A 13993-nucleotide genomic window follows, 5' to 3' on the forward strand; every position below is an offset into this window, starting at 1 on the left:
TTTTTTTTGGGGGGGGAAGGGGGTTTGGCTACCTCTATTAAAAGCAAAATGAATGTGCAGCTGACAGGCAGATGACTGCATGAAGCAGGTTAGACAAACAAGTCACCATTCCCTATTCCATCTGTCAACAGCCGATATCCTGTTGCTATGTATCTGTCATATTAGATTTGTTGACAATTATTTTATCTCCATCATCAACTTCAAGCACTCTACGGCTCTGACAGACATAAGTAGCTGTGTGATGAAGCTGTTCCATTCAACTCATGTGAATTTTCTTTCTGTGGTGGAAGTGATGAGGGATGGCATTTTATACGAAGTGCACCAATTTGGCAATATTTCTAAGAAAGCAAAAAAGGCTTGTTTGCCGAATCGCTTCCAGTGACAGTATCTAATCGATGTAAGTTAGCCTCAGCATTAAGTGGGAGTACGACAAAACTTTGCTTATGAGGGGAAAAAAAAAAAATCTTACAACAGCTATATTGCCTGTGCAGCCAAGCATGAATACAATTTAATGTGACTGCAGAGTATCATTGTCACATACTGATTACATCCTGTTACTCTGAAGACTTGTTTTTCTGCAGATTCGTTATTCCAAAGGTTCATAATTCTGAAAATGAAAATAAGGTTCATTATTCCGAAAGTTATAATCAAAAACAAAATAGAGTTTGTAATTCCGAAAGTTCATAAGTGTGTACCTTCTTTCCATTTTCAAAATAACAAACCATAAGAATAGGGAACCTTATCTCATGTTTTGATTAATGAACCTTCTGAAAAACAAACCTTTGGAATAACGACCCTTACAGTATTTCATTTTTGTATTACCCTTCACAATAACTAACATCACCCAACATTACCAATACTGCATGGTTAATAATAATAATAATAATAATAATAATAGTGGCTACTTGTATAGCGCACAGGTCCACTTTTCAGTGCTCATAATCTCATTAATCTCATAATTTCTTCTCATTGGTTCATTAACTCATTTGAAATACGATTCTGAAATCAGCCAATTTTAAACAGTAGAACATTGAATGTGTTGTGGGATTCACTCTAGGCTCACCTGTCTGTGTGGTAGATGTTGTTGTTGAGGGCAGTCTGCGTCTGGCGAAGAGCCAACTTGAGGTCTGCCAGCTGCCTCATGAGAGAAGCCATCTCATTGGTCTGTTCTGACAGTCTGTGTCGGAGGTCCCGATTGGTGTCCATCTGAGGGAGAATGGGAGAAGACAAGAATGCTGCAATCACTGCCTTTTGAAATGAATGCCTATAAGTGAAAATGATGAAAAATATAACTTTTGAAATGCTTTACGAAAGGACAAGCAGTGTCATCTAGTTTTTCACAATATGTTCATTTTGGAAAATGATCAGGATTATCTGAACTAGTAGATAAATCAACAAGAAGAAGAACAACAACACATACACACTTTTTTGAATGATAGTCTTTTATTCAAATTCACTCAATATCACCATCATTTTCACAATGAAACGAATACAAACAATGATTTCGGGTAAATTCATACAAACCAACCAAGCAACAAACAAAAAAACACACACAAACACGCACACAAGGTATAGGACTATGCAGACTACACACACTATATAAATGCATAGAATGCATACAATTAGAAGATGGTTGCAAGATTTTTAGCCAAATGACCAGCCTATAGTTGACCTGCAAAAAAGCAAATATGCTCTATCAAGCAGAAGTTACAACTGATTGGCTGATACCAACTACAGGTAGCCATGTGTGCAAAATGTAGTTCAAACAAAACAAAACACACTTGATTCAATTTCAATGCAAAGGTAAAATAAAAATCAATATAAAACAGAGTAGAAAGTAGTACAAAGTTAAGTACACATTCAATCACCTTTAAGGAACATGATACTGCACACAGTGTTATTTTTCATGAGGGTTCTTGCAAATTTCACAAGGGTTTAATTATTGCAAATTTCCCAAATTACTGTTAGACTGTGAAAATATCTAGAACTGACAGGCGTTAGTACACTTTTGATAGCCTCAGTATCAAAATCATGAAAACAACATTTTGCAAAAATGTCTGTGACCTCTTCATTTGCGAAAATATCTTTAAATGCAAAAATAACAGCTTATACAGTAGTAATCAGTAGGATCAGTCCACACTACATAATTTAATTTGTTTGGGACTATGTGGAGCTAACAAAAGAGTTTTTACATCTATGCTGCAGTGAGACTGGCAGATGTGTTGATTATTTCAGCATTCCATGGCATACAAACATACTGCTTCACTACTCAGTAATCATGCAAACGCAATCTGCATTGCATGTCCAGAGATCCAGTTCATTTGTATGCAGCTACAAATGAAATTTACTATCAAAACCATGAAAAACCCTCCCTCCATCTATGTTGAAATATCACAATTGTGTACTGTATGCCATACACCAGAAATAGAAGGTACGGATGTCCCTGATTATTGCTGCACTCATTACATCAATATTTTTGCTATGTCATGATTCTCACTGACTGCTTCTAGTAGCAGATCTCATACTTTACTAGTATCCATCATACATGATCATACATGTAGTATCCATCACACATGATCATGCATACCATCTCATATCAATTATTAATTCTCCACCCATTTCCATCAGCAGAGAATGCTTGAACCCGCTAGTTTACATGTAGGCCAATCAAGGTTACAGCATACCTGTCATTTCACATTTAGACAATATTTGAGAGTCCGTCCATCCTTCTGTCCATCCTTCCGTCCGTCCGTCCGTCCTTCCGTAGTGAATTTTGTGGACAGGGTAACTATCAAACCTTTTGAGGTATCTTAATGAAACTTGGCATGTATGTGCATATGTATATTAGGGGGTGAAGTTGTGCCTATCAACTTTTGGGTGCACATGCTCAAGGTCAAAGGTCAAATACATAAGATTTCACTATTTCCCACCATATCTATGCAATGCCTGAAGATATTTTCTTGAAACTTAATGTATATATGTATTACCCAATTAAGATTCTCTGGTGAAAAGTTTGGGTCATGAGGTCAAAAGGTCAAGAAAAATATTTAAAACTTCACCATTTTTCTCTTTCCTTGGAAATTGTTCAAGGTATCTTCATGGAACATACTATATATGCATGTACTGACTGGCAGTGATTATCTAGAGAATTTAGGGTTCATGGGGTCGAAGGTCAGGGGTCAAAGGTCAAGGGCAACACTTCGAAATTTTACTATTTCCCTCATGTTTATGCAATGCCAGCAGGATTATTTTTTCACACTTGGTGTATGCATGTATAACCTTACAGATATTCTCTGGAAAGGTTTTTTTTTTTTCTTTTTCTTTTTTGCCTCAAAGGTCAAAAGGTGAAAGATCTAGTGAAAGTGCTGAACTAACTTTTTCCTCCATATCTCGGAAGTGGCTCAAGTTATCTTGAAATTTACTACATATTTATGCATGTTCTGCCAGACAGTGATTATCTTATGAATTTTAGGGTCAAAGGCCAGATGAAAATGGTAGCAATTTACTATTCAATGCAGAAATTGCACTTTTTCTCCATACCTTGAAAATTACTCAATGTATGAATGGGTCAAAGTCAAGTTAAAGTCCTTAAATCCCCAAATGTATGCTCTCCTATTCATCCAATTAAACCTAGGTCAAGGAAGGTGAACATTCAACACATTTGTGACAAACTTGTCATTTTAACATTTTGCCAATTTTGTGAAAATGTAATCACACATTGTCCACATGTACTATCTAGACCTATTAGGAGAATCATGCATTATGGTGGAGGCATACCAGTCGCCATAGCGACATTTCTAGTTTTTTTTTTTTTTTTGCCAACACTTCACTCTTCACCCCACAATATATTCTACATGCTGTACCTATGGCTGGGCTTGACATTAGCAGTGGCCCAGGCCCACTAAGAATTGATGTGGAGCCACCAAATTTCCCAAAGACACATGTATCTTTGGTGGTCCTATTGGGCAACATACATTCAAAATGGATTGTTACATTTCCCTTTATTTGGGGTCAATACTTTTTTTTTTTTTTCAAGCCGTCCGAATTTCATATAGTGGCCTGAATTGGCCACCAGAAAAACAAAAAGATAATGTAAAATCCTGCTATTAAGGTACTAAACTGATCTCTCTTATACTCAACAGTACCGCGACATCTGTAGCTGTAATAGAATCCTGCTAATGTATGTAACAAGTTGGCTGTACACATTGTACAGAATTCCAGGGGCAGATCCAGGAATTCCATAAGGGGGGGGGGGGGGGGGGCAAAGTGAGGGAGCATACAACTGAGCCCAAGCAGGGAGATTTTTTACATTTAAACTTGTCACCGTGAGATATCATGCATATTTTTGGTATAATTTTTTTTAATGGCTTTATAACTCTTTATGTAAAAGTTAAGGGGGCACCCATTGCGCCCCCTGGATCCACCACTGGAATTCATGAAGTGCTTTAGACCGTTTTGAAAAAAATTAACTAAAGCAGGAGTTGCCATCTACATAAAGTCAATTACATTTATGCAAACAAATGCCCAAAGACAAAAAAGAATAATAATAATAATATCAATCTGTCACCAGGTGTGGGTAGTCCTTAGCTGCATGAGTTAGATCATATTCTTGCATTCATACTTCAAACAGATAGTAACGGTCCCCTTCTTATTTCTCTCCTAATTATGCAATCATGTCACACTGAATTCAATTACTTATGCATACCTGCCAACATTTCAAGACGAAATATCTTACTTGTGGATTGCAAAAATCTTATTCTATATGCAAACTGAAGTTAAAAATCTTACTTTCGGTCAAATCTTCAGAAAATACACATGAAAGGTATATCTAAATATTTTTTGAAAATCTGATTTCTCAGACAAAAAATCTGATTTTGCTATTTTTAACGTAAAAAATCTTACTGAATCTGATAAAATCTTACTAGTTGGCCAGTATGCTTATGTGTCACTTGTATTGGTAACTACAGTACGATAGTCACCACCCCCCCCCCCCCCCCAACAGTATATACTGCCAGCAACACACTGATCATCATAAGAAATGGCATGATATTAGAGTGGAAATAGAATGTCAATTGTAGTTGTGGACAATTTCTTCTACTATGTAAGTCAAAAAAAAAAAAAAAAAAACATTCTATACAATAGTCAGATATATAACATAGACCACAGAAATTGAATGAATATTTGTGTGTTTATAATGAACAATTTGAAAGAAAGGCAAAGGATTATGATCTGAAGTTTGGAAGCATGCAAATACGTAAAAGAACTATTTTTCAGTTAGTTTGTAAACCCATGTTTACTGCATCTAAAACTGATTTCATTTTTTACCAATAAGGCAAGTGAAAGTATTAGTGAAAACCCAACAGAGATGTTCAGAAACAGTGAGCAGTGCCACTGATCCTTTTAAACATATTGATGAACACTTTAAAAAATATATGTATTTAAGTTACTGTAAAAGAGGAAAAATTTCATGGTGTGGAAATTTTCGCGCATTTTGCACAACCACAAACTTGCGCGAAAATAAAAGCACATGAATATTTTTGCTTGTTGTATGTACCACTACGTAATGTCTTGATTCTGCAGAATTAAAAACACACAAAATCAATCTTACTTGGCAGAACGCGAAAAATTACTCTTGCAAAAATATCCCCTTTTACAGTAACTAAGAATGTTCTGCAGGTAAAGAATGCATTTTGGTTTAAAGATGGGGAGAGGGTTCATACAAAGCCTTTCAAAACAAATTTCAGACAGTCATACCTTTAAAACCATGTTTTCTACATTTGTATGAAGAAAAATTAATTAATCATATGGTGGCTCTACATATCACATAGCAGTTTTGTGAGGAACCAGTGAAAATTAGCACCCCTGACAGTGATTACCCCAGAATGCCCCTTTAAACCTCACCTCTTCCTGTAGCCTGGCCTTCCACTGGGCCTCCATGTGTTGCACCATGGCCTTCTCTTGGCTGAGCTGTTCACGGGCCTGGTCCAGCTCGCTCCGCAGAGCCTGGACCTCGGGGGATGGTCTGGACATCCTTTCGGTCAGCTGCTTGATCAGCTCTTCATTCCCTGTTCCCAAGAAATTAAAGAAAAAATCAGTAAAAAATGAATAAAAAACAAAAGGAAAGTGATGACATGACAGGTTTTGAATTGTTTTCACACCTTTCCACATCTTGGCTGGTGGCATTAATGACCAGTTTTAATGCGTTCGATTCTAAACTTTGTCTGATTCAAATCAATATGCATCATTCAGAAGTTACAACTTTGATTCATAAGTAATGCACATAATACACAGTGTTGTAGTCTGGGTATCAGATAAACTTGCTTTACCATCCGCCCAATGTTTTACCCTATTTCAAATGTGGTGAATCCAAATCTGGATGAGGTAACTCTTGTATCCTTGAGGGTTTTGAGATATTCAAGATAACCAATGTGACCGCCAAAATCTGATATGCCTATATTTCCTTATAAATGGTGAAAAATTGAAAAGAAAAATATGGTTTTAACCTATTTCAAGGGTGCTAAATCCAAATCTCGATGACACAACTCTTGCATCTTCAAGGATTTTGAGATATTCAAGATGGCCACCATAAATTGAAATTCCATATATATATACAATCAAACCTGCCTCAGCGGCCACCTGTCTACGGCAGCCACCTGTCATATGCAGACACAGAAAATCCTTCCAAGAGAAAAGTAAACTTAGAGACCCTGTGCAGCACAGCGGCCACTGACTTTGGCACCCAGACTAATATACCATATTTCAGTGAATTTGAGGAAAAAGCCAAATCAGTGTTTGTTCCACTTTTGCTGAGCTGGCAGCACACACCAATACAAAATAATACTAATCAAGGTGAGTGGCGAAAGAAGTTGCACTTGCAGTGTTGAGCTCTACAAGGTTTAGATGTAATTGTGTGAGAGCTTCTACATACGTCCACTGAAAGCAATTTTTAATTAAATTCTGCTGTTGACTTACAGCATCAGATACCTTCTATGGCCTCAACATCCACAACACAGTTTTCAGCATGAAAGACCCTGTACTTTCAGAATAGATCTTGACTGTTGGGACAAATTACATTCAGTGATCTGTAATTGTTTCATACCTATGTTGATTTATTTGATTATTTCACGCCAGTGTTAATTCATTTGATTATTTTATTAAGGACACAGTTAGATACAATGTGTTTTCCATGTGTACTGTTACAACAGTGATATTCTTCATGACATAGAGCACTCTATGAATAAAAGTTGTTTGTCTATTAAATCTCTGTGATAGCTCAAACAGCTCTTCTCATTGGATGTTTCAAATCGTAATAGAGAGTACCGAAGTGATGACATCACAGTCTTTTGTCATAGCTTGGGTAAGAACCAAGAAACACTCAGGCCAGGTAAGGTTGTTCAGAACCTGTTTCCATGGCGATGAATGGCTATGACATCACATTTTGGTACCCTATGATTTCTCACACAATTTACATGTAGAACTACGCCTTTGACAAATGGACAAAGTTCCTGTTCTTTTGCTCCAAATCCTCCATGAATACAAAATTATTTCACTGTTAAAAAAATTGAATAAGGCTTCTCTACAATGTCTTCATGGCAAATTAATAATCACTCAAAAGTATTCTTAGCCTGTGTGTGTGTGTGGGGGGGGGGGGGGGGGAGAGGGGGGGAACGAGTCTTGTATCTAACATTGCTCCTTCTTTTGTACCGAGGGTGGTGAAGGTCTATAAAAGTGATACAGATGACCCTCAGCATGAATAATTAATATTCACCGGGGGTTTCAAAAGACCTACTAATTAGACTCTAATGAGCTTTCTTGTAGGCATTCCTGTGTGCTTTGCACAGGGTCTACAACTTATTAACCTGAAGCTTGGAGAACAATGCACAAAGATAGTGTATCACAGTACAGGCTATTGTTGGCTTGGGTTTGTTTGTGTGTGTGTTTTTTTAAACAAATTTCACTTGACGGAGAGGAAATGAAGAGGTCCTTGAGTGCACTAGGAGCAAGACTCACACCGTTCATTATAGTTGAAGGCCTACATTACAGTAGAAGGTTGTCTATGAAATAGCTTGAGCAATTATTGTGCATGGCCAAATAGACATTGCCTACGTGATTGATGTATATTGTTAACTGATACACTTTTAGTGTTATGGGAATACCACTTGAATATGTCTTAACTTTCCTGTAATGATACTCAGCCTATGCATATCATTCTTTTGATTTAAGTTTGTGGCAGCCATATTCCATTTTTTTTTTTCTTTTTTAAGATTGAGAGAACAAGTAAAATATTGATTCTGAACACGTTAACACTTTTCCTTGTGTCACACGTTTCTGGTGCAGTCATTTACACCTTTTACATTATGAAACATAATGGCCTTTTCAAGACTATCTGGTAATAGTAAGCTGACTGAAATATCAACAAAACATGTTAAGCTCACTGTTAATGATAAAGTTCATTACCATAGAAGATGTCATACGTATGGGAAATATTTCATCAGTCTATTAATACAGTCTCTTTCAGATTCAAAGCAGAGTGATATAACCAGCTTCAGTCATCACAACAGAAATAGGAAAAACCCTTTAATAATACAACATGAATAAAGCATGAAGGCTTTATAACATCTACATTTTTAACACCCAAACTCACAAGGTTGACAACTTTGCCTGTAAATGCCTTTTCTTATAAAGAAATACGATGTGGATAATCACATGAACAATAGATGAAAATTCATATCAAATCTTAATTTTGCTTTCACCCAATACAATAATCCCCTTAAATACTCCCCTTTGATTTTGTACAACTATCTATTTGTTCAATATACCGTTTGCCATTGCAATTAATCACAATATTCTGCACAAGCCCATGACATTCAAAGCTCAAAAGTCCAGACAATTAGCACAGTATGTTGATTTTCATCTGTTAGGTAATATGCAGCTGAAATGAAATGTACAGCAAGGTCCCTGGGAGGCATCGAAAAATAGGCAAAATGAAATATTTGACTGTACTAAGTTGTTTTGCACACACCTGCACCTATGGCAAATCACATTTACTTCACTGGGGTGTGCATTTCATACATGTTTAAATTACAGTTGTATTGGTATATTCACTGCAATCTCATTTGACTGGCAATGAAGAGAGAGAGAGAGAAAAAAAGGCAGCAAAAATAGACACATTCTTCTAACAAGCATCAATCTCTCGGCATATCAGAAAAGAATGAAAATCCATATTCTTGCTGAGGCCGCCAATGGCATACTGGTACATGTACCTTGAAAAAACAGAAAATGAATGCATTGCATTAAGAAAGAATCTAATAGTCCCCTGCTACAATAAGTGGTTTCACTTGCAATTATGTTTCTTTTGCTATCATACCACTGCCTTGCAAGAAGAAAAAGAAAAAAAGTGAAGAAAAAAATGAAGAAAGAAATCGTTTTCTCACGTCATGACCTTCAATCAGTGTTACCATGGCAATACTTACATCTATGTACAAAATGATTACAATATTGAAGAGAGTAAAGATTATGATTCATAAACGGCAGCAGAATATGCGTTCATACTCGCACTGCCACCCAAGGGAGTCGTGATGCATACAGCGACCGAACGGCATAGCATGATGGCAAGCATAATGATGGCAGGCGAGTCCTAAGACTTTGCAATGGACATACGATGACGATGGAGTGAACCTTCAGATACATGAGTTTTTTTTGTTCAGGTTCATTTAAAGGACAGGTTCACCTTAATATACATGTGGATTGAGTGAATGCAGTAAATATCAGTAGAACACATCAGTGAAGGTTCGAGGAAAATCAGACAATTCGTTTTAGAAGTTATGAATTTTCTAAGTTTCTGTGCACTCACTGCTGGATGAACAGACTACTATTAAAGTCCTGTTTATGATGTCACTTGCATAGAAGGTTACAAGGGAAATATAAAGAGAATTCCACAAAACTTCATTTTTTTGAAAAAGTACACACTCCCTTGACTTGTTACTGATGTATATTCAGGGTAATACTTGAGTATTCCCCATGCCTTCTGAAAGAGGCAAGTCAAGTGTTCTTTCATCACATAATATGTATGTGAATATAAGTAAAAAGATAATAACTACACTTAATGGCCCATTAACGATCGCCCCGTCACTGTACAAGCATGCTAACCTGGAAACATTGAACTGCATATTACTTGAATATGAGACCATTCTGAAGCAAATAACTTTCACACAATGATAATGTATTCTTAAATGAATCCCACAAGGATTGGAACAATCATCACCAAGCATTCCCACTGATTCCCACTGATCAGTTACTAGCCATCCCCTTTAAAGAGCACACAGACCCCCCCCCCCAAAAAAAAAAAAAAAATATATAATAAAATGTTTCTCTTGCATGTAGAACTAAAATATAAATGAAAAATTTTGATCATCTATTAACTGTTGACATATTTTTTTTTTTATTTTTTTTTTTTTTTTGGGGGGGGGGGGGGTATTTTTCTATTTGTTGTATACCATGCATTTCTCATCTAGTCTTCTGCAAGACCACTATGCTGCCCCAGCTTGAAAAAGAAAAAGAACAAGACCAGAATATGCTCTGACTTTTGACAACTACCAGGAATGCTTCACTCCACAGCATCGGAGGTCGCACACATTGATATTGAGATTTTGTGCAAACAGAAACTAGAAGTGCTGGGAATAATTTCAGGATTATCCGCCACTGTGCAAACTAAGCTGGCTTTGGTGATTGATTGTCAGACATGAACTGATTATGAATGGATGATGAAAGTTACACACACAAACAGATAGACAGACACACACACATACACACACACACACACACACACACTTTCACCTCCACTTTACAATACTGTCATAGTATATGCACTATGCTTTAATGCATTACAAAATATAATCATGTTTTGTCAAAGATGGATGACATCATGTGTAGTACATAAAATTCAACAAAAACTGTTTCCAATCAATTGGAAGCATACAAACCGACTAACTTCTCACTTTGCGGTAATTATTCAATAAATACACTAAATACACCCTAGGTTTAATTTTTTTTTGTAACAGGGGACCATAACCATTTCCATTGTAAAGCCAAAGACACACTACATTCACTCTATCACACTACATCAGAATTATTCTGCCCCAAACACAAGAATTTTTCCAGAATCTTGGTTATCTCCTCAACCCTTTGCCTGCTTTGAGTGCTGATTGGTACAGAAAATTCATATAATAGCAAGGCACACAATGTCTAAAGTCCCTGATACAGAAAGGGGTGAACATCATCAACATTCCTAAGCATCTCTCACAATGGATTCCTCATTTATGACTATTTTCCAGTTCAAGTAATCATCCTTTGAATTATATCTTAAAAGTATTTTTCTCACTCATCTACACATAGAAGATGCATGTTTCTGAATACTGATACTACTTCTGATAAATTCCTTCTAGTGCATGATCCTCCTTACAATACAAAGCTATATAGGAAATTTTATCTCTATCAGCATTTTATTACCTCCGCCAAGGGAGGAGGTTATGTTTTCGTTACCATTGGTTTGTTCGTTCGTTTGTTAGTTAGTTTGTCCGGGTGCAAAATAACTCAAAAAGTGGTCAACGGATTTGGATGAAACTTGCAGGAAAGGTTTAGAATGATACAAGTAACAGATAATGAAATTTGGTAGTGATCCAAGAATTTTGGGGGAATTTATGAAGGATTTTGGGGGAATTTATGAAGGATTTTTGATATTTTGGCAGGTAGGGTCAATGAACTTGGGAGTTCAGGCTGCGCATATTTGAGGTTTGCATGCGCGCACTAAAGTGCAGCTGAGGGTTTATGACGTATCAAAGGCTTCTATATTGGGAAATCGGGCAACTTTCAGCACACAATGCTATACTTGAGTAATATCACTGATATCTCTATGGAAGAACAAGATCAGAGGTGGAAATGAGCTGCATGCTTGGCGGAGGTCTGCGCTCTCAGAGTGCTTATCTAGTTTTGGAATAGTGAACAACAGTACCTGAGAATTATAAGAGCAGCACCTGTACACTTGATTGACACCCTATAATTAAAGGTATGTATGCTAAACAGCACAGATTCTAATCAATTCTGAGTCTATAAACACAGGACAAATGACTTGTTGAGATCTACAAAAACTTATGAAAAACATCATTGCTACAATGATGTGTCACAGCGCATCAACATGTCATTTGAATACACCCTTCAAAGGTGGGAAACTGTAGGGAAATTTGACAAAGCAGCAATGCTTCCGAAGCATGAGTTGTTGTTTTTTTTCCTTGTCTGTTAAAGGCATTGTTCACCACTGGGAGCAGTGATTTAAAAAAATGTTTGAGTTATCATGTTTGATGCATATGTGTAGGTCAGTTGAATCACAAAACATCCTACATTTGAACCATATAGAAATTTCACACTAAAGCCTATAAACACTATTTTTCACATTAAGACGTAACTGTAGACAGTTTTGTTTTCATAGAAACAAAATACAATTCTATTATAACAAATGTTCACTTTTTTATTTAATAATACTTAACATTGATTGCACTGATTAACATTTTTACATTGTTTGTTTATATCCCTTACTCACATTTTAGGACCATTTTGAAGCACAAAAGCTGGGATTTTGTTTTATCTGCAAATGGTAAATAACGCTTTTAAAGGAACCAACCAACCAATGGCAACATTATGACATACAGTGTACAATGGACTGATGGTGTTGCAAAAATATTCTATCATGGACAAATTACATATTTTGATGAGAGTCTGTTTTTGGCAGTCATACTCACACAACACAATGAAATATTTAACATTAATCAAATTCTCTCACCTTCCAGCCCCCCTCCTCCCCCCCCCCCCCCATGCTCCCCTAATAGCACAGTACCAGTAATGCACTTGCTGGTGCATGAAAATATCTCAAGTGTGCATCCGATGCTAATTCCAGTTTCCATGGCAACAATCGCTTCCTCCGCATCGTTTTGGTGTGCAAACGTTGAGCACTTGTCTCATACATAAGCAAGGTCATCTTGGCTGTAGTTAGCCAGAGAACCATCCCCCCCCCCAAAAAAAAAAACAACAAATGCTGGAATGAATATAATAACCATTATCATTCCATCATCATTTTTCAGAGCAGGCCAAGGCTGTGACTGAATCAAGGACACATTAAAAAGTGTACACATACAGACAGTACACAATTTTGGTCATACTGTAAAAGTGAAAATTTTCGCGGTGTTGAAATTTTCGCGCATTTCGCGCAACCAGAAACTAGCGCGAAAATAAAAACACGCGAATATTTTTGCTTGCCATACGTTCCTGTGCGTGATGTCTTGATTCCGCGGAATTAAAAACACGCGAAACTCTTCTGACCCGGCCTAGCGCGAAAAATTAGTCACGTGAAAATATCCACTTTTACAGTATTATGTATTCATCTTAAAGGACAAGTTCACCTTCATTAACATAAGGATTAAGAGAATGCAGCAATATTAGTAGAACACATCAGTAAAAGTTTGAGGAAAATTGGACAATCGATGCAAAAGTTATGAATTTTTAAAACTTTTGTGTTGGAACCGCTGGATGAGGAGACTACTAAGGCTTGTGATGTCATATGAGTATCAACAGTATGAAGAAAATGTAAAGAAAATTCAACATATTCTCACTTTTTTCGCATAATAAAAGAGCACTTGACTTGCCTCTTTCTAAAGGCAATGGGAATAATATTACCCATAACATATGTCAGTAACGAGTCAAGGGAATGTGTACTTTTTCAACAGATTAAATTTTGTGAAATTCTCTTTATATTTTCCTTATATTGTTGTACGCATGTGACATCATAAACTGCAGTAGTCTCCTCATCCAGCGGTGACTGCACAAAAACGTCAAAAATTCATAACTTTTGAACGGATTGTTCGATTTTCCTAAAACTTTCAATGATGTGTTCTACTAATATCACTACATTCTCTCAATCCTTATGTTAATGAAGGTGAACTTG

The 13993-nt window shown here is 36.6% G+C and overlaps 1 protein-coding gene across 1 annotated transcript in view; it reads right to left on the minus strand.

The window, feature by feature from the left end:
- LOC140234977 (centriole and centriolar satellite protein OFD1-like) overlaps positions 1–13993 on the minus strand; it is a 64344-nt gene that overhangs the window by 13622 nt on the left and 36729 nt on the right. The window contains exons 17-18 of the mRNA XM_072315013.1: positions 5902–6065; positions 1064–1206 (exon numbers count right to left, since the gene is read on the minus strand). Of these exons, the coding sequence (XP_072171114.1) occupies positions 1064–1206; positions 5902–6065 (307 nt within the window). The remainder of the gene's footprint in view (positions 1–1063; positions 1207–5901; positions 6066–13993) is intronic.

The sequence above is a fragment of the Diadema setosum genome, chromosome 11 (genome assembly GCF_964275005.1).
Source record: "Diadema setosum chromosome 11, eeDiaSeto1, whole genome shotgun sequence".
Classification (NCBI taxonomy): Eukaryota; Metazoa; Echinodermata; class Echinoidea; order Diadematoida; family Diadematidae; genus Diadema; species Diadema setosum.